This window comes from Haplochromis burtoni, unplaced genomic scaffold, assembly GCF_018398535.1.
Source record: "Haplochromis burtoni strain Fernald_Lab_line unplaced genomic scaffold, NCSU_Asbu1 Contig_208, whole genome shotgun sequence".
NCBI classification, from domain to species: Eukaryota; Metazoa; Chordata; class Actinopteri; order Cichliformes; family Cichlidae; genus Haplochromis; species Haplochromis burtoni.
The window spans coordinates 33,515-61,148 of NW_024582569.1; the positions used below are offsets into that span (position 1 = coordinate 33,515).

The 27,634-nt window shown below is 41.5% G+C and overlaps 2 protein-coding genes across 4 annotated transcripts in view; one reads left to right on the forward strand and one right to left on the reverse strand.

The window, feature by feature from the left end:
* The window catches only part of LOC102299513, a 42,428-nt gene extending 29,695 nt beyond the window's left edge, over positions 1-12,733 (reverse strand). The window contains exons 1-5 of one of the 2 annotated variants that reach the window (XM_005936213.2): positions 12,389-12,733; positions 9,766-9,970; positions 8,646-9,636; positions 7,304-7,444; positions 5,882-6,030 (exon numbers count right to left, since the gene is read on the reverse strand). In XM_005936213.2, coding sequence (XP_005936275.1) covers positions 5,882-6,030; positions 7,304-7,444; positions 8,646-9,636; positions 9,766-9,970; positions 12,389-12,657 — 1,755 coding nt within the window. In that variant the 5' untranslated portion in view covers positions 12,658-12,733. Of the gene's footprint in view, positions 1-5,881; positions 6,031-7,303; positions 7,445-8,645; positions 9,664-9,765; positions 9,971-12,388 lie in introns of both variants that reach the window. The other variant, XM_042226365.1, reaches the window with a different exon arrangement.
* Positions 12,734-13,663: 930 nt separating this feature from the next.
* Positions 13,664-27,634, forward strand: part of csmd2 (CUB and Sushi multiple domains 2) — a 263,474-nt gene continuing 249,503 nt past the window's right edge. The window contains exons 1-2 of one of the 2 annotated variants that reach the window (XM_014338052.2): positions 13,664-13,999; positions 14,200-14,565. In XM_014338052.2, coding sequence (XP_014193538.1) covers positions 14,391-14,565 — 175 coding nt within the window. In that variant the 5' untranslated portion in view covers positions 13,664-13,999; positions 14,200-14,390. Of the gene's footprint in view, positions 14,566-27,634 lie in introns of both variants that reach the window. The other variant, XM_042226362.1, reaches the window with a different exon arrangement.

Sequence of the window (27,634 nt, forward strand, 5' to 3'; positions counted from 1 at the left end):
TGTGTGTGTGTGTGTGTGTGTGTGAGGAAAGAGGAGACAGGAGGAGTAAGGGAGTAAGATTACTCAACTGTACAAGACAACTCATTACATGACTGTAAAGAGCAATAAGTTTCCTGACAAGTGGTTATGTGCCTGAATGCTTTGCTTGGAACACAAACTAAACCTGGGCTGGTTAGTTTGTACTCCATTTGGTAAAATACAAGAATAAACAATATAACCACTTCTGGGACCTGTTTAAATTTTACGTATAGTTTTGTGTCATTGATAAAAAAAATTATGCGATGTTCAGGCATCAGTGATTATTGCTTTTCCATGCCAGTGTTATCGCACAATTATAATTTAAAAAAGAAAAAAAAGTGCCGAGTTCAGTCATTCTTATTAAATAATATTTTTCATTAATCAAGGTTTATTACATATTTTGCTGGACTCTAAATCACATTAATCACATAGTCACTTTTCCACCGCGTAGATGAGCAAATTAGCTAATTAGAGGAGAGATCCAGTTGACAATTGCAGTCAAGAGGTAATTTATCATGACGTAAAGCCGTGCAATAATGATAAAACTAATAATAATACATTGTCATTTGCATTTTGGCTGGGGAATACAACGCGGGGTGCTCATGCATTGTTCTACCCTCCATTTGATAATGTCAGAATGCGGGTGGGAGGTGGAGGTGGTGATCCAAAAACAGAATGACGACCAGAGAGTGAGCTCTAAAAACTTTATATGCAGTGCGACTCCTTGGCTTCACTTTTTTTTTGACTCTAGGCACTGGGACACTTTAGTGTCAGGTTTCAGCATATAAGGGTAGTTGATAGACTTTTGTACTGCTCACTCAATACCAGACAACATGAAACTGTAGCCAAAACATTATCTGCTACATTGTAAGCTGACGCATGAATCGAGCAAACATCTCCAGGATTTGGGACAATGAGATACATTTTGGTTTCAGGGCTCTCAATGATGCACTTTTTTATGGCCGATGGCTATCATCATTTCCCGTCACTTGGAAGTGCCATCTGCAGCCTTTCACTCCTCTTGATTTTCCATCATGTTGTTTGATGTCACAGATTCCTCCATGACTAATGGAGAAAACCCAGTGGCAGACGGTGCAGTCGGCCCAGTACACATTCTCACTGATGCGTCTGAGCGACTGCTAATCATATTCCCATATCCTTCTGTAGTTCTGCAATTTCTGCAACCTCAGAGTAAATCAAGGGTTAGCATGACAGGTGACACGGAGCACGGTTCACACTGTATGGACCCAGAAACATCTGTGTCTCTCGTGACCTACAGCCAATCAGTGGAGCTCTTAAAAGTTATAGGCGTCTTCTGCTCAACGTACAAGAGAAAACTGTTCCAAGCATCCCATATTCTTTGAAAGCTTTACTGTTTACCTTTTGGGTAGCTCAGGAGGCGCTAAAGCCTTCTTTAGGTGTGTTGCAATAGGCCTAGGCTACTGTGGACTTCCCGTGATGCAGTGTTTCTTCTACACCCACCTCTTTTCACTCTCTGTGTGTTTATGCAACACTCTGCATTTAATCATTAGTTATTATTAGGGCATATGCCATATGCAAGATTCGGGAAATCAGTACAGGTATTACAATACAAAAAGAGAACTTTTTGAAAGCAGATGAAAGCAGTCTTGTAAAGATTTAAGTCTCAATAATTTTGTCTGTTAAATTATGCTAATAAGGCGAGTTTTAGAAAGGATTTTACCACACTAAAAATCTAAAACTAAGGAAAGTGCCTCTATCTTTCATTTTATTTTATTTTATTTTATTTGAAATTGTTCAAAAACAGTTTCAGTTAGTTTTAGTTAACTAAACTTTTTTACATGTAGTTTTTGTTTTTTGTTAAGTTTTAGTTTACTATAATTACCTTGCAGATAACATAGGGGCTGTTTTGAGCACATATGTATACAGACTTGCCTTAAAATTTTGATTAAACCTCAAAATTTGCTATTACGAAAGCACACAGATTCTTATTTTTTTCAGTCTAGTGCTTACCTTACTGCAGGGTGATTAGGACACTTAAACTTCACTAATCCAACTAATTTTCAGAGGTAGTAATCATACCACTCTGATCAATTGGATATGCCGCTAAACACACAAAGCACTAATGTAATTTGTGGATCTTCAGGGTCAAACTTCTAATCATATTCCTTGTCCTTCATTTTGCACTTGTGCCTTTCCGTCTTTTTCTGCATTAAGGATATCAAACATACACTCGCACACACCGATACGAACACGCAGACATGAAGACTGAAAATGCCACCAGCCGGAGGATAACAACGGACCAGTGTAGCCTAGCAACAGCTTCAAGACGGGCTTGTTAGGTGGACGAAGACAGAAGAGCGTGAGAGCGAAAACTTCAACCTACGGCTCCGCCACTATTACACCACACAGGCTGAGGGATGCTGAAGCCATCCCTCCTTCCTCCTCACTGCTCCCCGAATGTGCCGTGTTTCTGTTAATCCTACATTTTCAAAAGCCAGTCCATCAGGCTGCTAAATGGAACAATTTGGCCACTCGTTTCTTTTTGTGTGTCTGCCAAGTGTGGAACATTTTTAACTGTCAGTTTGTGATTCTGTTTGGTTTTTCATTCTTAAATTTGAAGCCATGGCGCCCAAATACTAGCTCAGGTATGCCAACTCCCTAGTGCAATGAGAGGAGCTTAACTTAATTGCTCTTTCTTTGAGGTAGTATCTAATGGATCATGAATTCGATTCTTGAGACAGAAAAGGGTTAAATCAATGCTTAACAGTGGCTCGAGTGACCTATTGAGAGGCTGAGAGTTAGAAACACTTCATATTGCAGGCATGTATATATATATATATTTACAAGTTTCTCTTTGTTTACAGCCATTGACATGTCGAAGAGGTGAACACGTGAGGAGCGGATCGAAATTGTGTTGATATCTGGTGAACGCAGTAACCGGGTCATTGCAACAGATGTCAATGCAAGACAGCCTACAAGACCACCCATCTCCCATGCTACAGTTAGCAAACTGCTTGCTAAGTTTCGTGAAACTGGTTCAGTGTTGGATTTGCCAAAATGTGGACGCAAGAAAACTGTCACTAATGAAGAAACATCAGTGGCTGTCCTAGCTTCATTCAGCAAGAGCCCACAGCGTAGCACTCGCCGCATGTCACTGGAGAGTGGCATTAGTCGAACATCCCTTCGGCGGATATTAGCTACTCACAAATGGCACCCTTACAAACTCCAGCTACTGCAGCATCTAATATATATATATAATGAATATATATATATATATAAATATATATTATATATATTATATATATATATATATATATATACATATATATATATATATGACCTAGTTAAGTAACCTTGAGGTTTTCAGAAAGTAGTTAGTATATTAGTATACAGAATATTACAGAATATTACAGAATATTCTCATCCATACAGTCTACCAAGGGGAAGCATCAAGGATGGAGAGATAGAACAAGGTCTTTTTAGATATTCCTTTCCAGATTCTAGCCTTTCTTTCTGTCCTGTGAAACTTTTATAGCAGAATATTTAGGTTATGGAGAGCATCAGAAGGAGAGCTGGCAACATGAGTTAGACTTCTACATGTTTGAGAGCAAAACACTGACAAAGACAGACTGAAAGATTTGAAGATATGTCAGTGTCTAAGATAGCACTCATAACGTTTTCACGCCATCTATAAACATTTACTTAAATCTCAGCATCAGCTGTTTTGCTGCCAAAAATAAAACTTTCATAATGTCTCTCTCCATCAGCATCACACATTTTACAGTTTCTCCATCTCCAGTCTCTCTCCCTTGCCCAGGCTCGTCGCCTTGCAATTCATTTCTCAGTAGACATGAAGAGACCTTCACATTGCCACTTCCACCCAGGGGGAATGTGCATTGCAGCTTTAGTAATTATCCTGCTGGATTGGTAGTGCTTAGGCCAAAGGGGCAAACCTTAGAGTGCAGCAAGCCTTGCTGTCACTGTCACCATCGCACACGCTAAAAGAAAGTGCAACCCAAATTTAAATAGGTCAGAGACTAAAAAGGGCAGAGTGAGAAAGAGGTGAAGATATAAAAATGTGGTGTTCTGTTTTTAATGGAGAGAGGAAACTTTTTTTTCTTCTCGCTTTACTCACACTGCTAACTCTTTTCTGAATCAAGACAAAAGGAAGATTAAGGAGTCTTGGATGTCTTAGAAAGGAGCTGCCAAAACAGCTTCATGGATGGAGGATCTCTCCATTAAAGCATATGCATTCATTTGGTGTTTAATGATGGTGCTGGAGGGTGCTGACATACTAAAAATCACCCATAGGTGTTTAGCCAGGCTGAGATCTGGGTCCTTTTTCTTCAGTGCAATGTTTTAAAGATCCAAAATTCACCAAAATAAAAGAATGGGTAACCCAATTCAGTCACTAGCAGCATGGACCTTCATTTCAGGTAAAACAGGCTCTCCTGGACATTCCTGCTGTATGCATCATACCACCAGCTGTCTAAAAGTAATTACTCAGGATACGCCACAGGATCACAACAGTCACATAATAATGTCTAGTCATTTTCTTTATATCGCCAGTGCTTCAGTCACAGTGGCTCCTCCGGGAAGAGCAGCAAGAGTGACAGTCGTGACCGAATGTGATGCTTCTGTCAGGTAACTGCACAACTTGCTGTATTTGGTTTGAACAACACTAGTCTGTCAGAACCCGCCCACTCTGCAAGTATATAGTGAAAGTAGGTGTAAAAACAGATGTAGCTGAAATGATAACAGCTTTTTTCCTTAGGTATGAGATACTTCAGCATGACAAAGGTTGGACGGTAAAGTCATTGCCTGTGCTGTTTCTATTTCTTAGGTAATGCTGTAAGCTGGCAACATTATTGGACTGACCATAGTTTAAACATAGACTGTACTTAAAAGATGGACAGGCCCACTGTGATGTCACTATTTCATTTCTTGAAGCCAACAGACATTGCATATTCATATTGCCCAAATACTTTATTCTATCTTGTTCTTCTTTACAAAGTTAACACCAGGCTGTATTTAGTAAGACTCAAAATTAGCAATCGAGATCATAATGTCAAAAGACTTTAATGAGGTTACAGGTGAACAAAGCCAAGGGCCTCTGAGCACACTTAAAAATACTGTTTTTAAAAAAATAATCACGCATGTACAACCCCTACAACTCACTCTTGAACACAAATAAAACAAAATATATGTAGAGTAGGGCTGTTCGATATAACAATATATATCAGATGACGATATAAAAACGTCTATCGTTTCATTTTATGCTATCGTTTGTTTCGTGGTGTCGCAAACGGTTTGCGGCAATATTTTTTTCATCGCTTTGATGGTGACAGTAGTGGCTGTATTAATTTCTTAAAGTTCTCTCTTTCTCTTATATTTAATATAACCACACTACGGATGGACAAGCGCCTGTTTTTATGCGTTGTTAGCAACAACGATGGTAACAGCATTGCGTGTCCACTTGTTTATTTTCCACATAAACCTTTCACAATAAAGCTCAAGATCCTGTTGAGACTTTTCAAAATAAACTGAATCACGCGAAAGATGCAGAGTGTTTACGGATCAGAAGCAAAAAAAAAAGAGCCGTCGGGTGCTAAAAAATAAACCTTAGACTCCAATGTTAGAACAGGCTTTTGCCCGCAGCACGCTGTGTAATAAATGCTCACAAAGAAAACAGCGTCCGTTACAGCTTATGTCTAAAAATATATCGTTACTCGACTCCAGGTACACGACGCCCAGCTGGAAACACTTCACGCAAGTCGAGCTGCTCGAGATTCACAGAATTTACAGAATTTATATCGGGATATGAGATTTTGGTCATATCGCACAGCCCTAATGTAGAGAAGTAACTGTTTAGTACACTCACCTGATAGCCAGGAGGGTTGCAAAATCTGACAAAGTGGATTTGGTTGCAGGGGTGAAAGCAGCACTGTTTCAAGGTTATCACCTTCTGATTTGATCCTGGATGGAAAACTGTTGCTTTCTTGTTGATTTTTGGAGTAGCACCATATTCAGCTTTAAAAGCAAAAAAAATGAAGGACAACTAGTTAAGATTGAGAATGCTGGAAGCTTCTATACTGAACCTACTTTCTTAATTTAAAAAAACAAACAAACAGTTTTTACATTAGTGAATCCCAGGAAAATTATAATATTTTTTAGTTTACATAAATTTCAAATATGATATGTCCCATATATACATACCCTTTGGGGGTCTTACTTTGATAGCACAAAAGTAGCATCAATAATATTCATTTTTATCACTCAAACACTATTTACAGACTTTTAGCTAAAGCATGAAGACTGTTGATTTTTCAGCTCCACTGCCTTGCAAAGTTTCTGCAGTGGTTACATCACTCTGTCGTTTAAACATCTTGTTAATGCATCTTCTGCTGCAACACATCCAAACAGGCGTGCCAAAGATTTGAATTTATACAGAAAACAACTGCGTGTGCTCCTCCGCATTTAAACTGTAAGTGCAAACACACAGAATCACAGAAGCAGCTTCTCTGGAGAGGAAGCTGGCTGAAACATTCAGTTTAGTTGCTGATATACCCAGATTTTCTTTTTCTTTTCAGGGAAATTAAGAAACATAATTTCATTGACCAAATGTGCAGATACATGTCTAATCTAAATCCTAATTTCATCAAGACAAGTTTGATAATTAATCACATTTAAAAGCAAAGTTTTAACATATTCCAGTCATACATACGAATTTGATCCTCTTAAAACCACATCTGACTTGCAGAATTTGATCTGAGGCAGAAAACAGATGGATTAATGAAATTTCTGTTCAATATCTGCTTTGGAAGCAGAAAGATACGTGCGTGTTGTTAAACCACCACTTTATTATTTATATCGATATCAGACCACCTCAGTGCCAGAGACCTGCCAGCGTTCAACGTCGAGCTTGATAAAAGGCAATTTTTAATTGATGTCACAAACAGTAACAATGGTGCAAGATGGAGCAGCAGCCATTTCAACTTCAGCCTCATTTGCATCCAGTAATTATGCCAAAATATCACAATTAATTTGACAATGATATATGGATGTATGAAAACTCTAAACGCTTGATCTTTGAGGTGCAGCAGAGTAAAGGACAAAATAGCATTCTGTAGCATTTAGCATTGAGAGCACTGTAAAATAAGGGATCGGGAATGATCATGATGAATTCTTCATGTGGGCCCACAGTGAAGCATAATATCCGATGCCCTCTGAATGTGTCATCCAACACATATATACGCACACACACAAGCACACATTACCTGCAGATGCCAAGATATAAGTTTACCTTTGGCTTTGTTAATGGTAACTATCTGCTGAAAGGTAGCAGGTCTGGCTTTCTCCTGAGGGGCAGCTGCTTGCTTCATGCCTGCCTTGGCAGCATTAGCCCAGGACCTGGCACTGACACCCACGCCATCTGCACCTGCAACTGCAATATGAACAGCAAGGGAACGTGGATTACTGCTATGGGCATTTTGCATGCACTGTGTCCTGTCTGGCCTGTACCATAGGTAAGCCTAAAAAGAACTGTGTTCTTCTCAGCTGCAAAAAAACCCCACAAATTTTCTGCAGTCTCCCCCTCTGGGGATCGACAAAGTGCTATTGAATCAACAGGGCCATGCTATCAGAGAGTATATTCTATCATATCAGCGCTGGCTGCGAACTGCTGGAGGAGGGATAGCAGTGTGTATATCACATATGCACATTTACTGAGCAAAGCAGAGCCGCCTTCAGTTACAGCTCTGCACCTGTTAAAAAGGCGAGGGGAAATCAAACAAGACCAAATAGATTATACTGTTCCATACGATATATAAATATAGCTGGAATAGGAAAGGAACGACTTCTCCAGCACAAAGTTCCTTGAGGTACTGTATCCACTGTACAAGGCATACTCTCTACTTAAAATGAACATGTACTTATGCATGTGTACTTATATCTGTGCTCTGTTCTGCACCAACAGGAAGGCTCACCGTGTAATTCACTTTGCCACTGCAAAATAATCCCCTCATTAAAAGAACATTTTCCCACTGAGTCATCCAAGTGAGCAAGTACTTCTCAGCAACAGCAATGCAGAATCACAGTGTGTTAACACCTACACAGAGACATGTTTGCAATGTTTGCAAGCGCGGATGTGTCTGTGATTTTGTGCGCACATCTGGGTGTTTGTTGAGGATTAAAGGTGGCAAAGCGCTGCCCTGTGATTGGTAAAGTTGCTTTGATGTTTCATCTGGCTATTTTTCTATCAGTAAGTAGAACTCAAGGACAGAAAACAAAGTAGTAAAGCCACCTGCTTCGTGGCAGAAACAAAAGTGCTCCGTTAAATGGGCTTCAAAAATAACCGAGGAGAAAAAAAAATGTAGCAGTCTGAGAGCTGGACTCTTTGACAAGCTAGAGTTTCTGCCTGGGACAGGCTGCTGCTGCTCCTCCTCTCCTGTCTTTAATTACCCAAGTACGAAGGTGTCTCTAATATTAATAATGCATTGTCAGAAAGAGATAATGTGAGAGTATTTCTAGCTCCAGAAAGCTTTAAGAGTGGCATAAAGTTATATTTGTCAGCACCAGATTATTTATACTGCCTGATAGAAGGAGAGGCATGTTAACGGCATAGAGACACATGGCAGATTTATTACCTCTAGGCGGCGGCTGCTTGTTGGCCTTCCATTGCTCACAGCTGATGGTGGGAGAGTTGCGATGGCGGACTGTGCCAAATGTTTGAAGGTCCAGCACAGATTTCTGATCTCCTGCACAGATGGAGGAGACCTCGTGGGGCGAATTTTCCAATCTCCTCTCATGGGAACCCCTACAGCTTTGGCAGTGGCTTGGAGTAGAAATGAGAACTCCTTTCCCCTTTGCATCGTTGGTCTTGGGATTCCTCTGACGCAATCCACCAAGCGCTAAAGGGTTCTTTGGGGGCTGGAGGGCTGGGAAGTCAGCCAAGAGGTCATAAGCCTCTTCCTGCACTGGAAGAGGTGCTTTGGTTTTTGAGTTTGCCTCAGGTGCTTCTGGTTTGCCTTGGATGGGAGCCTGCACAGGGTCATTCACGCCACTTGCCAACGTGACAGTGGGTATGTCATGTGGGTGGAATGAAAGGGGAATCTCCCACTGGCTTTTTATCTTCCCCAAGGCTGGAGGCCCTGTGAGAGATAGCGGAATGCCAGCGTTGATGGTGGTGAGAGCAGGAAAGTCTTCATCAGCTGTAAAAAAGGAATCCTGCTCATTGTCGCAGCTTAGCTCAACAGATGAGCTTGGAATTTCCTTTTTCTTCACCACTTTTGCACTAACCACTGAGTCATTATTGCTGCTGTCGCTGGCACAACTTTGCACCCCAGGTAGACTAACAGCATCACTCTCATCACTAGAGTAGCTGTCTGAGCCCCTACTTGCATTCTGCTCTTTCTTGCTTCCACATTCATCCCCGGGTAGTTTAGAAGGGTGTAGAGAACCTTCTCTGTCTGGCAGGTGTGGGGTGTGGCCTTCAAAGCAGACAGGATTTGTCACCAGATGTTGAGGTGCAGGTACTGAGCTCTGTGTGCCTGTTCTGCTGGATTGAGAGACCTGCATCTTCTGAAGAGAGTTTTCAACACTCCTTTGTTTATCTTGCACATCCCTCTCCCGACAGGACTGCGAAATCAAAAACAATGGAAAATACTGCTTGCATTAATTAGCGAGTTTTAGCCGAATACGGATAATGCTATTTTTATTCATGCTGAGAAAAGCAGATGTTATTAGATTTGATTAAAAAACCCTCACCGACTTTATTTTTCCGCCCGCCTCTTCCTTAATTTGCCTCATCTCCACTTCCAGCACAGGGCTCAGCACCCGTGCGGGGTTGGATAGGCCGTGATGTCTGCGGCCCGAGAGATAAGGACAAGGAAGGGTGAAGTCAGTGTGGTATTGCTTCTTGTCCTCCTCATAGTGCGTGTAATCATCTGTGTCTTCTTGCTGCTTCTCAGCCCTGGACAGGAAGAGAAACACAGACACGTAGGGTGTGTGTGTGTGGCAGGGTTAAACAGATCTTTTTGCATGTAACAGGCTATCACAGGATAATTACCGCCACTTCAAGGTTAGCCAGCTCATGTCATCTTGTATGCACCTTCTTTTTTCCCCCCCCCGTGAAGAAAATGAGAAAGCTTGATAGCGATGTCACTTAGTTTCCCGTGCATTGTGTTAGGCATGCTTTTTGAAGGCGTTTATAAATTAAATGACATTCATTTTCATACTAAATCACTGTGGTGATCATGCATAAAGAAAAGGTCACTTGTATCACGAACATGCCAAACTGGGCTTAATTGGAGGTACTGTCAGATTTTCTGCTTTCTGACATCGCATTTTAAGATGCTTATGCTTATTTCACCTCCAGGTGAAATAAGCAGTGTTTTTGGTTTTTTGGGTTTTTTTTGGGGGGGGGTACCCTGCATAAGATCCTTCTAACCTCACTGCCCTCACCAACAGGTAAACCAGTTTCCCTAGAAAATAAGGAATCACAGAGTCCACGGCTCCAACCTGTATGTATGATGCATCACCCGCTTCAAAGCATGACTTTTTAATGAGGCTACTCTTTAGTCACCAGCCTGTCGACTGTCGAGCTGCGATGCGGAACAGACGGTCCAGTGAGACCCGGGATGCTTATGATAACGGAGACGTCATGGTAGCTCTGGGCGGTGGGTGAGCAGATGGTGTACATTAACATTATACAGTGGGTTTATGACCGCACAGCAGCCCAACTGATCTCCAATGAAGTCTTGGGATCTTGGTTATAAGTTATAAAGAGGCTACAACTCCACATCCATCCAGTTAATCCATTTATTTTCCCATAACCCTATCTGTTTTAGGCAAAACAAATGTTATGATTTCTAAAATGAGCCTGTGGGCCATTTTAATTAAATAGAATACACAAAATATAAATAGAAACTTTAGACTGGCCTGTGGGTTTAGACAGTCAATCGTAATTTTGCTTTTTGATTAGTCAAGGTTAAAATAAACTACCAAAAATAGACACTTTATCCCCATTTTAACTCTAGCCTATGACTGATGTTGCCACGGTAACAATCAATGACACTTGTTTTGAGCTGAGGTATTCAATAAAAGAGGGAGAAAACATTGCTGTGGAGAGAGAGCACTAAAATGCCAGAGTTTTTAGGAGACCACAGTAACCTACTGGAAACAAAGGAAACAATCCTGAGTCTGACTGAAGTATTAACAGAAGTGCTGAAACCTGCCACATTAGGAAGTTCCGTCACAGGCTTGCACTGTGTTCATTATAAGCAACAGGAGGTTTCCATCACTGTAATCTCTTTTTTTATCCACATTTTTTTTTGTCATTATTATATTATTTTTGCTGAATGTTCCAAGTAAAACGTCCTTGCAACAACTGAATTCATCCAAAAGAAAAGACCAATTTTCTGCCAGCGTAAACAAAGCCAGACAGTTGCATAGTGTTACTTGGTCGGCCATGTTTTTCTTCTTTGGAAAAAAAAGAAAATTGCAATTAATCTAGAAAACATTGTATGGTAGCGCTGCTTCAGTCAGAGGTCGAACTGCTCTGTGCAATGAATACATTGAGCTAAAATGAACTGGCACTTACATAGTAACTTTGTACCCAGTTGAGTAGAAAGGTACTTACATTCCTCCCTGGAGGAGTCAGGGATCAAGCCAGTGACCTTCAAACCAGCAGATGACCTGCTCTACCAGCTGAGCCACAGAAACCCCTAATAACCCTGGGGCTGCCCCAAACCAGATTTGTTCTGATTGGCTGCTCCTCCTAAACACGAGGTCTGAACAGTAGATGGGAGGAGCTTCTTCACAAACAGCAGACTTTTGAGATGCTAATATAAAGGGAATCTGTTCTCACTGATATCATAGGGAGTCAACAGTGGGAACTTTATCATTATTATACAGCATGATTATTACTGACTCATAAATTACCTGATCTACTGAACAATAAAGTATTAAACATTTGAATGCTGGGTTTCAATAGTTACTACTTATAAACTATGTTAAAGACGCTTGTAAACTCCAAATTATAACTTCACCATCTGCATTATTACAAAACAAAACAAAAACACAGAATACTGGCTGTACCTGTTGCCATCTCCTATATTAGATATTACAGTGTTAGCACTAATTACTGAGGAGCCTACCGCTTCCCATTTCATCTAAATTAGATGAAAGCACACCCCAGGAACAAAATGATGAAGCTGCTTGAGCTTCATATAGACAGACTGATTAAACCTGGATAAAGTGTGATATGAGACATAGTGGGTTCGCAGTGAGGTTAATTTCATAGCTTATGGGTTTATAAGCGATATGAAGGCATGTTTCATCGCTTATGATGGAGAGGTCAGTTAGCCTGTATAGCCACAGATCACCCTACCTGTGACTTGACATTATGACTGAAGGAGTGTCGTCTTTACTAGCTTGGATTTCCAGTGAACTTTGACCTCTTCCGGGTTTCACCTGGGTAGCTTTGCTCCAGACAATTTTGCACACCATATCATAGCTGTCCCTCGGTGCGTTTGGATGAATCCAAGCGAAACGCGGAAATGGCGCAAATGCGCCGAGGAACTGATTTGAAGTTACTGACGTCAAGTGATCTTCTTCCAGAGGGACCATTTTCCCTCTGCTTTTCGTATACATGGCCATATCGGTCTTCTTTACAGAGTCCAAATGTGTATTTTTAAGCTGTTTCTTTTTTTCAAAAGCATGTCAGCATGTTAGGCTGTCATGGCAACCAGTATCAGTTCCAGAATTTCAACAATTATCCAGCGGTTGTAAGGATAATCTTCTGAGACATTTCATTTCTTAGTATTTCAGTGCCTGACATAAATAAGTTGCTGCAACATTTCTCTCCAGTAGATGGAGGGGCCTTCCCCTAGTACATCTGGGCTACATGCATGTAAGGGTTCCCCTGGCCAGCTGTAAGCGTAAATATTTTAAGTACAGGAGGCTTCAGAATCTCAGTTAGATCTATTTCCTGAACTCCTGGAAAAAAATGCAAGATTGAAGCCCAGAACAAGCTGGTGAGGATGAGTGAGCAATCCAGCGTTAGCAAAGTTTAATTTAATGTTGCATGAAGACTATTTATGGCCTCCATCATATATGTCGGGGTTGAAGGCCGACACGCCTTTCATTATCCCAACTGTTTCCACGCGCGCAGCATTATGAAAAAACTAATTATATCGGTCATATGCAAAAGTGGAAATGACATTCAAATTTACTGGCCAGGGTTCTGGCCTGTTAAGCATCAATTTCACGTTTAGTGAGCAGCAAGTGGACTTCTGTGCTAAACTGCCGGGAAATCCCATTGCTGGTCTGAATGGATGGAGACAATGGCCTTGTTGGTGGGCTCCCCTAAATCTTACTTTTACAAATTTGATTAAGGCGTATTAAAGGTTTCGTATTATTGTTATTATCATTGTTGTTGTTGTTATTGTTGTTGTTGTTGTTGTTATGTTTGTGATTATTATTATCGGGAATGGCAATGAATGCATAGAAATTGGAAGAGAAGGGTTTAAAAGCTAAAACTTATAACTTACATACGCCCTTAATGAGTTTATTTTGAAATGATGTTCCAGCACAAAAAATCTGGGTATATGATGTGACTAGTGATGGTAGTGAGGACAGCCAACCGAGAGCTGAGAGAGCGAGAGAGAGAGAGAGAGCGGAGAGAGAGAGCGGAGAAGGAGCAGGTCTGCAGTCGGAATCTTGGGCGCCGCGCAGACCCGAGACGACTGTGGCCAAGCGCTGAGATACTGGGAATACATACTGCATATTTCTCTATGTACAATAAGATCGCTGACCACACTCCGGCGTTGGTTGAAAACTTCTCAAACCAGGCAATCTTTCTCTGATCCGGATATCCTCCGTGGTTCTAACCAGTTCGTTCATCCTTCCTCTGAATTTCGGTCTCATGACGACTTAAAGCGTGGATTACTGGCACCGTAGATGCTCTTATTAACTGGAGATAAATTAGACAGAAGGACAAGTAAGTGTTGCCGGAGAAACTAGAGGAGGAATCTCCTGATTTCTTTTTTTTTCTTTTGACGTGTATCTGGTAATCTCAGTTATATGCGTGGAGCTGGCGAGGGTTCTTTTGTGATTTTTACTCGTGCTGGGCAGATCACTGACCACTTGAATCGCGTCCCCCCTTTGGTTTGCCTTCCCCTCTTCTTTCCCCTCCTTTAGGTGTGAAATCTATCTTCTCAGACAGAGACTCTGAACCCCTCGGTCCCCGCATGACATGGTTCAGTCCAGCTGCGAGCTCCGAGCCTCCTCCATGCATTGGGATTTTTCTCAGCGCCGACACCGAGTGAATCTCCCTTTTCTGACCGTTTGAAAACTCGTCGTGCCTGCCAGACCAGAGAAAAAGCCCTGCCATGACCGCCGCTTCAAATCAGGACGGAGCAACGGGACTTTTCAGGAGACCGGAATGCGCAGGCAGGAAAGTGGACGGAATACGGATTTTTGCTCTAATGAAGGCGGGAGTGCAGGCGCACCATTGGAGCCGGATGCTGTTCTTATATATGGGGCTGCTGGTCGCCTCAGTAAAGGGTAAGTCCCCATCTTTAGAGCTGAAGACATGCAAAATGCAGCAGGCTTACCCCCACCCCCCTCCACCGCCCACCCTTTCCCAATCCCTGACTGAATGCAAATCAGTATCAGCAACACGCAGGCACACGCTCATCCTAAAGGCGCATTTAGGATCAGGCTCGCTCCGATGTTGCTCTTCCACCTCATAAAGTTATTATAGGTGGCTGGTTGGGTGGCTATTTTCGTGACAAGCGGATCGAGTTTCGAGCTTCCATCCTTCACTCTATTGATGGGTTTCGTTAAAGGACTGAGCAAAGCTGGGCATTTTGTTAAAAACAGGAGGGGAGCGTTAAATGTGCTGCATGGACGTACTGACGCCGAGTGAATGAGGGCTTCACACGAAACCCTCGCTGTTAGTGCAGCATGTGCTGCATTGCATGAGGAAATCCACCGAGGTGGTCGAGCGGGCGGCTGATTGTGATGCTGTTCAGTCCAAAAGGTGTGTGCGTGTGCGTGCGTGCACGTGTGCGCGGGCGCACTGTGGGTCATGCTCTTCTTTGGGACTGCTTCTTCTCAGTTCTTCCTCATCGCATCCACAAGCATTCTTGACTTGTGAAGCAACCACCCATAAACAAATTTTGCGTGTAGTTTCTATCTGTTGTCGTGCATGCATGGGGAGGCAGGCCTAATTAACTTACTTTGGGTTTTCTGCCCTTGATTAATTTCAAATGGAAATCTTGCAACCGGAGCCCGCGCATTCAACAGATTATCATTACTAATAATTTACTTCCACGTCCAGTTCTGATGTCTTCCTGAAATGTGAGGCTCTGTTACAAATAATCTTCTTCTTCTTCTTCTTCTTCTTCTTCTATGAGACATGTTACGAAAAGCATATTTAGAGCTCAGGGTGTTTCGGGGAAGAGCCGCAATGATTTTTGCCGTCCCGAGCAGGTCCTTTGGCAAAGAAAGCCAACCGTTTTATCACTGTCTTGGCTCCCTACCAGAGAATGGACACTATTTTTAGCAAAAGCCAAGAATACTGCCATGGCCACAATATGAATTTGACAGTGAGTCATTGCTCTGTGTTAGCCCACTCATGCCTTTTTTGGACGGCTCATAATCCACAAGTGAGTGGAAATAGACACATTTTCGGCATCACCATAAGCGCACACACTCACACACACGCTCGCACACACAGTGGGCCGTGCGATTTCATGATGTGTGAAAAGTGCGAAAGTGTGCTTTGAGGTTGAGCGTCACCCTCAAATCCTACCACCAAAATAACTCCCACTCTGTCACCCACCTTTTGCTCCAACTTGTGTCATCAACCACCCAACATTTAAAATAAAATTTAAAAAAAAGAAAGAAAAGAAAAGAAAACGTGTTTCAGCGCCGGTAAGGCGTAGCTTTATCACACACTCAGTTCAGCTCCTAATGATAGTGACAAATCTCCCTCGACTCTCCCGTGGAGTAAATCTCAATGCAGCTATATTCGGAGGAGACTGCTTGTTTTATTTGCGCCCTGGGAGCTCTTTATTGCCCACTTTCTTGCCGTTTGGCTCTACTTTTGGAGCCGATAAAGCGACTTGAACTTATCGCACATATTTACGAAGAGCAGAGGGGACTAGACTATCCATCTAGCCGCCCACCCACTGTATAACAACCTTTACTTTAAACGCTGTCGATAAATATGTTTGACTCACCACGCGTTGAGGTGGTCTGCTACATCCCTCGGTGCTGCAGCCACCAGCAGTTGCCCCATCCTCCCATTGAGCGGCACCAGAGCCTCACACTATGCTGAGGGGCGGAGCGGGGGAGTGGGGAAGAGGAGACTTCGAGTTCCTGGCGTTTCTGTCTCCACATACTTTTATCAAGTGTGGCTCATATGTACACACGCGTATACGAAAGTGCTAACGATTCCGTTACAGGCTGTGTGTGACAGCCATTCTTAGGCTCTTTTACGCCGTCTTAGTGGATCAAGCGGACTTTCTTTACTGTACTAATATAGGTATCGATCCCAGGGGCCGTTAGAGACAAAGATAGAGACGTGTGAAAGGTTTCTGATTATAATAAATAAGAAAAGAAAAAAGAAAAATATGAATAGAACCGCGCGCTGTCTACAAGGGATCAAAAGCAGCTGTCCCCACTGGACCCGCCGCTCAATAAACAGTTATCAGCCTCCATTCATTTGAACGACCAGGGCAGGGAATGCAAAGGCCGGGGATGGAGGGGAGGGGGAATCGAGGATGACGTGTCCTCTCCTATCCGGGGAGCGTTTTCGGCTTTCTTAACTCCAAGTCCAGCGGTATTATCATTCGTCAGCGGCGCATGAGACAGCCTCTCAGCATGTCCATTTACACGCAAGATCACGCTCTGTCGTGCTCTCCTTTATATAAAGCACGGCGTTGTGCTCATGATGCAACTTGCAGTAATGTTATGAGGACTGGAGGGCTTGATGCTCCTTTCCTTTTTATCTCCTTTATTTTATTTTATTTATTTATTTTTTACTTGATGATATTTGCTTGGATTCGCATGAGGCTCCTGAAGAAAGAGACGGGCTGTGTGTGTGCGTCTGGTGTGGAAGAGTATGTTTATGTGGCCAGTCCAAGAAGTCCAAGAAATAGAGCCTTGTTAACCTTGATCAAGTCTTTACTATTTTCTCTCACGTCCAAGAACATTTCACGCAAACTCGAGTATATTCGTTTTAAATCCTACTAGAAACAAAGAAGCCCTTTAAAAGTTTAAAGTATGAAAAAAATAGTTAAATTCGCAATTGATCAAATCCGGCAGCAGTGAAATCTGTCTCCTAAGACAGTATATCTCATTTTAGATAAGTACAATTCTTGAATTCACCTCACTTGACACAAGGGGAGCTACAGAACTGACTGTAAGGTGACTTTTTTCAGCACCCAGGACAGCAACAGGTGCCGCCCTATCGGCTACACAGTGGAAATTCTCTCCAGCACCATGGACAGCTCCCCACAGTACACCATCGATAAAGGATTTGCTGGCTTCAAAAGTCAACACTTGAACTTGTCCAACATTTATTTTCCCCACAGCTTTAAACTCTCAGTTAACCTCAGACCCCACCCCCTCCCTCCTCCCAACTGACAGGATCACACCATAAGGGTTTTGCTCTTCTTCTGGTTTTATATTGGATTTAGATTTCGTAAGCAAGTTCAACAGCAATCATGTCACAGACTGCACATAAAAGATGGACTTAGCTTTCACGTCTCAAAAGTGAATCCAATGAGAAGAGCCTGTAGGCAACGGGTGAAGTAGGCACTTCACCCGTTGCCTACTGGTGGTGGTCAGAGGGCCCGGTGGCGCCAGTGTCCGGCAGCCTCGCCTCTGTCAGTGCGCCCCAGGGTGGCTGTGGCTACAATGTAGCTTGCCATCACCAGTGTGTGAATGTGTGTGTGAATGGGTGGATGACTGGATGTGTAAAGCGCTTTGGGGTCCTTAGGGACTAGTAAAGCACTATATAAATACAGGCCATTTACAGGCCATTTAAATTTCACTACTTTCTCACCTCCAACATGGGGTGTTTGCTTAAAGGCAACCAGTTATGTAGACCTCTATATCCTCTCTTGATCCATCCCCTCAGTATAACCTTTCTAAAAAAAAATGTTGGTCTTTGTCATCAGTCGTCTCGAATGTAGCATGGTATTCATTTCATAAATTATTGTCCCAATTCTTGTTTAAAAAAAGGACTGTAAAGGAGGTGTGCTTTACGGCTCTTTTGTCATGCTTGGGTTTAAAATACCAAGATGGCAACAGTGTCTTTTATATACAGTTTATGCATCATGCACATTTATTATTTGCTGAGATAGTGTATCAAGCTAAAACAATCAGAAACCATGGCCATGTGAAAATTGAGCTTTGGCTTCTGCTCAGCTGTATCGGCTTAGACAAGTGTCCCAATTTTCCTCCCAGCGAATGCGCGTGCATCCTGCTTCCCCCTTTTGTTTCTCACCTCGCTCTCACCTGTCTGCCTGCAACTCTCAATTTCAAAATCCTCTTCTATCTGCACGCTCCGCTGCTTCCCGTTCTCCCATCTGCTCTCCACATTCGCCGTTGAGCAAAATGAAAAGGAGGGAACAGATGACATGATCAAGTTACTCAAAACTGAGAAATGGTTGGAATGCAAACCAGATGTTTATTGCTTGACTTGAACAGAGGCGGGGGGGAGCTGTGTAGTTGAGGGTGAGAGAGAGTGCGCGGTGGTCAAGATGAAGAAGAAGAAGAGGTCCCACTAAGGGAAAAAAAAACAGCAGGCAAAAACTGGCTTTGAGGGGAAATAAGAGGCAGACAGAGGATGCAACTGTTGGAGTAGATGGAGGATAAGCTTACACCAGCTGAGAGATAATCTGGGCCCTATGTTTCTGTGCCTTTTGAGTGCCTGGTGATTTCCTTTTTCTTCAGTAAATTATCTATTTAGAGGGTTCATTTTCTTATCAGGCATCAAGCAGACTCCTATTTCAACAACTAACAGCTTGTAAGTAAGCTTGTGGGCACGTGTATGTGTGAGGTTGGATGAGTTTGTGAGCTGCCACCCCCGTTCACTCGAGGATGATTAGACTAAAGTGATGACAAGCAGGTCTTTAGCTAGTTCAGAAAGTGCCACAGAGAGGCTTTTTGTGCACGTGCCCCGGCGTGCACGTATCTGTCACGCGCGTGTGTGCACACAGCTCTCAGATGATGCCAGTGCCCCCCTCCTCACGAGCACTGTTACTTCCCCACCCACCTGCCGCTGTGTCAACCTGCTCCTCTGTCTGTCTTGCCATCACTCCTTCTCCTTCTCTCCTCCCTCACCACCTCGTCTTTTCTTCCTTCGTCCTCCTCTCTAGTGATTCATACCGTCATCTTTCTCCAGATGGCCAGAGTTCTGTCACTGTGCTTCGTCACAGTGATAACAGCTACAGCGACTCACACGCGCACACAAACACACGCACCCAGCAGTTTGTGCACACTTGCATACAACCCTTCCAAAAAAAGAGAAAAAGCCTTCTTAAATGCATTTAAGCCAACTTCTGCATGACCGTCTTCACCGGTTTTTACAAAAGCTAAACACAAAGTAGACATTCAGACTTTGTGAGCATATAGATAAAGGTATAACAACATTCAGGAAGATCATATTAATTTAAATTTACTTTAATTAAATATGATCCATGCCTAAGACTATGGCATTTATGGATCTTGTTGTTCGAGTTCTAAAGTCAGTACTTCACATCCAACCAAAGCCACCGGAAATCTTGCCAACGAAATCATCTGGATTCTTTTTGATATGACTCCCAGCTTGTCGGAGAGAACAACATTAAATTAATAAATGTATGTTTTGGCTCATTTACTTATCCAGGGAATATGAGTGGAGCAGTATTGCTCTGTTCTGGCAGTTCTAAGGCATCACGTTCACTGGTTTCAGAATAGCATGTGCCCTTAAGCTCCTTAAGCATGAGTCATTCTATTCACCCGTATTTTGTCTCCGTTGTTCCAATCGAGCTCCATTAAAGACATTTGATGGGGACTGGACAGGTAATGGTAAATTGGCTTGCCGTATGAGAATACATCAGTGATTTGTGAGGAGAAAGTGGCTGTCATTTCACTTTCATGCCTGTTCTCTTTCAGCAAACACCAGTGGAGGAGTGTGACTGAAATGGGCATCACCCATATGTGTAACGGCTGTAACAACAATAGAGCCGACGTGAGGTTTGAAATGTCAGGAACAAGCGCGTACATGCTAAGTCAATTTTCCCTGCATAAGTAAAGGTGAAATAAACATATCAATAATTCATCGCCACTAGCCGCATATCTGTGAACAGCTCTAGCACAGAATCCTCCATCTTGATTCAAATTTTCATCTTGCTGTTATCAGGTATGGGAATTTTCTCCAGCTATGGCAAATCCTCACAACGTGAGTGATAGACACAGATGCCCTGTCTGTCTTGTATAGACGCAAAGCTCAGGAAAGGATTTCTTTAGCTTCCTGATTTACACTGTCTTATCAGATATCAGTGATCCCGGAGATTGAAGATTAGATAGTGGGCAGGAGGTATCTTGTCCTTGTCCTTGTCTTTTTCTTCTTTATACTGCTTCTCTCTCTCTATTGAGCATATAGGTAATCTGTCTGCAGACTTTTTGTGGCAGCGAGGCGGGGAAGAAGCAGTAAATGTGTGTGGGAGTGTCTTTTACTCCTACACTTGCTCAAATTTAGATTTTGGTGTAGAAGGATACTGTTTTACTCCATCTCTATATTGTAGTCGGTAATGGAAGATAATTCTGTTAGATTAGAGAAGGACTGTTGTGCACTTCAAAGGAACAGTTCAGCAGCTTGGAGAAAAACACTCTGGTTTCTATTTAATATAAGTTGAAAAATAGTAAGTTAAATAAAACCTGAGAAAGCAGTTAGTACATTTTTCATGGTAAATCAGGATAGAAGTTAGCTCTCAAAGTTGGAGAGTATTGATGCTGTGTGCTACAGCATCCCAAAATCTGCCAAAAGCTGCAAGGCTTGCCAACATTCTGACAATCTGATTCACAAAAATTAAAGAAACAACTTGGTGTAAATGGACTGAAAATGGAAGTGCTTCCCATTTCTGCAGCTGAATCACCGTCACCATCACATTTTTCTGCTAAGTGCTCTTTTGGGCTGGTGTTGACCAACTTTGCCGTTGGCTTTTGGGTAATAATTCAAGACATTAAGGTACAAAAAACACATAAGCATAAAAGCCACATTATTGCAATGTAATGGAGCAGATAGTGTGAAATATGTCTTTCTACAGGACGTCGACCACTAAAATACCACATGAAAAAAAATGACTGTGAGTTTGAATTCAAATCAGGACAAGCCCGATTAGCTACACCAATAATACATGAGATGTTTTTTTTTTTTTAATTGATATCATATTAATATTAATAGCATAATATTGTTAACTGGAGCACACAAGTGGATCTGAATAATAATCACAGTGATTGAGCTGTCCTAACATAACGCGCTACAGCACGTCATCCCCTAGGTTGAGTAAATTCTAAAAGGCTGTGCAGCTGCTTGCCTAATTGCTTTGTCAGTATCTTAAACTGTTAGCAGTCGGACGTACCGCCCACGGGACATTGGATGGTTTAGGGGACTAATAGGACTGCTAAGGGGTTAAATAACAATTTATTGGTTTGTTAGTAGAGGTAAGCCATACAGCTGCAAATGATACCTCTAGGAAATTTGTGAAAAATCTGTAAAAAAAAAAAAACAATTATAATAATAATAACACATAATAAAAAAAACTGAACAATGATTTATAGGACAGGCAGTAGAATTTTTTTTGTTTAGCACAAATAAAATTAAGGGCATTTTCCGCCCTTTTTCAATTAGTTATTGTCATGGCAACTCATTGATATCAATATACAAAAGCGGCCTAGTGTAGGCAGTGTTTTCTTTGGAAATTTGAAGTGAATGTATAAAATGACTGCTTAACACTTCACACTTAGCTTAACAATAACTGAAGTGGCTTAACCGGTGTTGTCACATAATAACATTGAAATGGAAACACATTTTCTACCTTTCCAAGTTTTTAACCACCTGCTTAAACCCTTGCTTTTCTACCATGTAACTGCATCATTAATTTTTTATCCACCATTTGTGCATCCTGGCATATGAAGTGCGGTTTATATTTGGGTCAAACATCATCATCTGCTAGTGTCTTCTCATATTTGACAATGTGTTTTTGAAGGATTTGTTGTTCCCACCTTTAGCTGATATAGTTTTCTTGGCTAATTTGCAAATTGCTCTGCTTTGTTGGAGTTTGTTAAAGCAGCTCTGTTTTTAGGTATTACATCTTCATTGAACCTGGCACATGGCTCTCGCTCTCAGACATGTTTGGGCTTGTGTTGTTGGTCATTGTACAAGGGAAAATAAACACATGACCTCACTACATCATTGGCATTGTGATAAGCTGTTTTTTTATCGTGTGAAAATTTATATGGGAGGTGTTATATCACAAATCACTGGTTCTTAGTGGATATTGCAGGCTCTAGTTGCATAGGTGACTCACTCCACTGTAGTAGAGCACAACTATTGCTGATATATAAGTATCAGCACTTATAATGGCTGATAAATGAAAGTGAACAAAGTAAAGAAAAGACAGGAGAAACACCCTTCAGCCATGTGATGAGTTTTGGTGTTGCGAGGTTTGTCTACTAGGGCACTCTGCAGCCTCCCTGTTAGCAACACATTTGGAATGCTGTGCAACATATTAGCAAGTGATCCATGGCTTTATGAGACAATAAAACAAGATTATTTTTAAAGTGCATCGCCATATTATCTCAGTAAGGGCTAGTAAATAACTACATGTAACAAGTGTTAGGACAAACTATTTCTATCTGGGATAGAAAAAAGATAGTGGCCAATATATCTGATTTTTAAATCATCAAGTATCTGTATTGACATCAATATTAAAACTCCTATCTACTCTGGAGATAGGATGGTGCTACTCTAGTCAAGGGCATCTTTTGCTTCCATACTAGCTTCAGTTGCTCTATGGGAGCCTAGAACTTGAGCTTACCCATCTCAAGGTACTACTGTTTATAATTTCTGCCAAACATCTTCAAATGTGAACTTTCTGGTCTTTCCTGGTATTTACACTCTTCTTCTCCCAAAATGTTGAATCGTTCCTTTAAGAGAATATTGTACTTGAGTTTGTTGTCAAAGTTCTTCAAGGCTAACACATTCCATTGATTTGTCGGCTAGACTTAGTTACCCTCAGTTTTTTTTTTTTTTTTTTTTTTTTTGGAGGTTAAACCCAGTTTAACCTGTTGTTATCACAGGTTTTCTTCTGCTTTGTGTTACATGTTCTGCTGAGAAAATAAATTCCTAATGAGAACAAGTGAGGGGAAAATATCCCCTTAAGTACTATTTAAGTGGACGAGAAGAAAACAGTATGGCAGAAAGCCATTGTGAAAGAGAACACAGATTCTTAAAAAAATGTTTGTTAGAAATATTTCTTTACTCATGCTTGGTCTATTTTGATATTTATTTTAAAAAAAACTATTAATATTAATGATATCCGGTATCAGTGCAAATTAGATGCAATCTTGTGCCTGAAGCCCATATGGAAAAGATATATATAAATCTTATAAAGTTTGTATCTGTCTTGTGTGAAACTTGTATGAAAAGCATACAAGAGTGAAAACAGATATAAGATCCCTTGAAAAATTATATAATGAAACTTGTATGTTTTTGATACTTACTAAAACAATGTATGAAAGTAATGAGAAAGTGGCCACTTTCATGAGTAATCACATATAAGTTTTTACTATTTCTTTTCCATATGGGAGTACATGAGAATAATGATTTAATGGTTATTTAGTTATTTTAACTTATAATCCAGGACTTAGATGCAAACTGCTAAAACATGTTTTTCTTTCTCACAGTCTAAACAAGTTAATGGTTGTAATTTGCACATACTGTATCTGTGGATTTAAAGGCTCTAAATCTAACACCTAAAGCAATGTGGAAATCCAGAGTCTATGTAATGTAATGAGTAGCTGTGACATTTTAAACAGTGGTTATCATTAAATTTTTTACAGCTAAATGAAAACAAAACTGAGGTTGTCATTTTTGGTAATTTCAATCATATTGACAGCACGTTGGGTACCCTCTCCTCGTATTGTAAAACACATGTAAAAAACCTCGGAGTTTACATTGATGGTTCTTTTAAATTGAATAAGCAGGTGAGTGCAGTAGTTCAGTCCTGTTTTTTTCAGCTAAGACAGCTAGCCAGGATAAAGCCATACCTTCCGGCTGACGTCTTCGAGCGCATCATCCACCTTTTTCTTACTTGCAGATTGGACTACTGCAATTCATTGTATTATGGCCTAGATCATGCCACCATCCATCGCCTTCAGATGATTCAAAATGCTGCTGCTCGCCTGCTAACCGGTACCAAACGGAGAGAGCATATAACCCCAATTTTAGCCTCTTTACACTGGCTCCCTGTCCCCTACAGGATCCAATTTAAACTCTTACTTTTTGTTTTTAAGTCACTCAACGCCCAGCCCCCCCCTACTTGTCTGAGCTCCTCTCTGCCTATGCTCCAGGAAAACCCACGAGATCTAGTTCAAAACTACTGTTGTCCATTCCACGGACTAACCTCAAATCTCGTGGTGATAGATCCTTCTCTGTGGCAGGTCCCAAACTTTGGAATAGTCTCCCCTTTAATATTAGATCTGCTCAAACTCTTGAGCAATTTAAATCTTTACTCAAGACACACTTTTATGCTCTGGCTTTTAACACATTATGACCCAAGCATTTTGGATTTATCTAAATTAATTAGTATTGTTTCAATTCCTTTATTTTATTGTTTCTATTGTTATTATTGTATTACATTGTTGTTTTTAATTTTATTGTTATTGTTAAGCACTTTGTGCAGCATAGACTGTTGAAAATGTGCTATATAAATAAATTTGACCTTGACCCTTGACCTTGACCTTTTATTTTATTTCAATATAAATTCTAATTATGTGACTGTGATGCACGCGGCCCATTGATTATGAATGTGGTCCACAGTTCACTTGAGCCTTCCTTGGGGGGCTGTTAGGCTCTGAGTTGAAAGGTTAAACTGCACCACAGTTAGCTGAAGGGAGGCAGATTGATCGTCTGCTCATCCGTCTCTCAGTGATAGATGGTATAGTTCTGCTGGGACATTCCTGACCTGACCTTTGGAACAGTGCTTCCTCTCTGGTTTTAATATACATTACTCACAAAGGATTGAACGCTCATAAATGCCCACTCACTATCTAACAGACATGCAAGCATGAGTCTTGCCCGGAAGAATGGTGTAAAATAATGTAGCATGGTCACAAAATTATTCCACCTCCTATGGATGCTGTTGGTCCTGAAAGTGTAGTTTCCCCTGATTCCTCATGCAATGTAGGTGCAAATGCACTGGAGAATGTGAGTGGGATTATCAGAATATGTGGGGTCTAATGTAACTCAAAGAGCTGAGCTCAAAGATGTGAGGAGAATGACAATGAGTTGATAATTGACTTTCGCTGTTTCACACATTAGACTCACACGTAATTGTGCTTTTCTCACCCCCCAAGAAGACTGGGAAATAAAATTGAAATGATTCGAGCAGCGCACACGTGTGTGTACATATGTTTGAACAGAGACGCGCACACCTGTGCGGCGTAGAGCGCGCTCAAGTATGAAAAAATGCTTGAAGACAGGGATTTGTCTTTATGTGTGCTTTCCTGTTACACTGTTGTCATGGGAACAGCATACAGCTTCTGTGTCAGGAGCAGTGAATGACACTGAACTGCACTTGTTTTCTTTTCTTTTTTATTCATCCTCCACTCATTGCTAAAAATGCAAGTGTACGTACAGAGCTTAAGGACACATACACAATTCATCGTGTTTTGTAAGGGAGGCCCATTTGCACCCATGTAGACTGATACACTAGGAAAGACAGAGGTCTTTCTGAAAGCGTAGAATATCAACTGTACCAGCATGTCTTCAACTCTGAATGGACTATTTTCTATTGATTAACTTGGTGCGTAGGTTGCTGCGGAGCTCTGTTGCTCACAGTAGCACCAACTTTCCGTAGGGCTGTTGGAATGTACTGATAAGAAAGTGAAAAAAAATGATGAAGTCTACCTAAAACACTGATCTCTATGGAAAAGGTGCTAAAATCCTAGTGAGAGATAGGGTTTTTTTTTCAGGGGGTAGGTAGGTGGCTGTTGTGCAGGTCCTTTTGGCTGGAATGGTAATACTGCTGATTAAATATGACCCAGCTGGAAGGAACTGCCTGGCTCTCCCCCTTCTCTTCCTCTGTCTGAGAGAACACATGCTTCATTGTGCTTCTTTTGCCAGCCCTGATAACAGGCAGGAATGTTTGCATGCATTCATGCAAATGTGCATTTCTGCATGCATCCCTCTTCAGTGTCTTCTTAGTATCCAGCCGCTTTTTTCAGCTCTTTAATCTTTAGCTTAATCTTTGCATGTGGGCGCTGTTTGTTTTCTTACCCCACACGTTTCAGCCTGCAGCTACGTTGCCTTGACAGTGAGTTTTTGTGGGGTTTCTTGCGCGTGTCAGTATTAACTTTGTGTGCCATAGGCATCAACAGATCCTTTCATAAAGCTTGCAGTGAGGATGTTGCAACTAGAACAACACTGCATCATTAGCACTGGTATTCTTAGCATGTGTTCCCTGATTTACAGTTGAGAGTGTGTGCTAACAAATGTATTCACATATCAGTTTCTTTGAGTATCCACTCAGAGAAATCACTGCTGTATTTTGACCTGACACATTCATGCAGCAGGAAGCCATTCCAGCCTTTGAATGTGCACCATTATGGAAATGGAAACTTGTTTTGTTTTGGGTTTTTTTCTTTTAAGGAAAAAATAATAATTACCATTCAGCCCAGTGGAAACAACTTGTGCAAGGGAGGGCTGAGAGGGACCAAAGCCTATCACTAGCACCTTCCACTGCATTTGGCTTGCCTGTTAACGGCAGGAGGCATAGACATTAGCCAAATGTATGGGGGTGAGCCGGATCACTTAGCTCGCACATTTTCATTTTAATGGCGGCCATCGCAAGGTTAATTCAGATGTGATGCGGTCAAGACGTGCTTACGTGCTGACACGTCAAGAGACAAATGGTGGTGCTGAGAGGATCCATGGGGCAGAAGGGTTTATCTGTCCACCAGGGAGCAGTTATCGGTACACACACACACACAGTAAACAATTGTTTTTTTGAAGTGTACTCATGGGCTAAGTTAGATGTGGATAGGCTACAGTAATACAAACAATAAACACACTCAAAAGGAAGCATTTCTTTAGTTTGAAATTTTTATTCCAGCTTGATGCTTTTTTTTCTATAGACTGCCTCATACTTACCATATATAGTATGCTTTTAGTTTGTCTTGGGAATAATGAAAAGGCTGAACTCATATGGATAAATGTACCACCAAATAACACCAACAGGAGCTGTTCCACCATGGAAACTCAGCACACAGTTTTTGTGCTGAAGCTAATGCCAGTCAAGGTCTGGAGCACTGCAATTATTGAATCAGCAGAGTGTTCACAACTTTTATACTA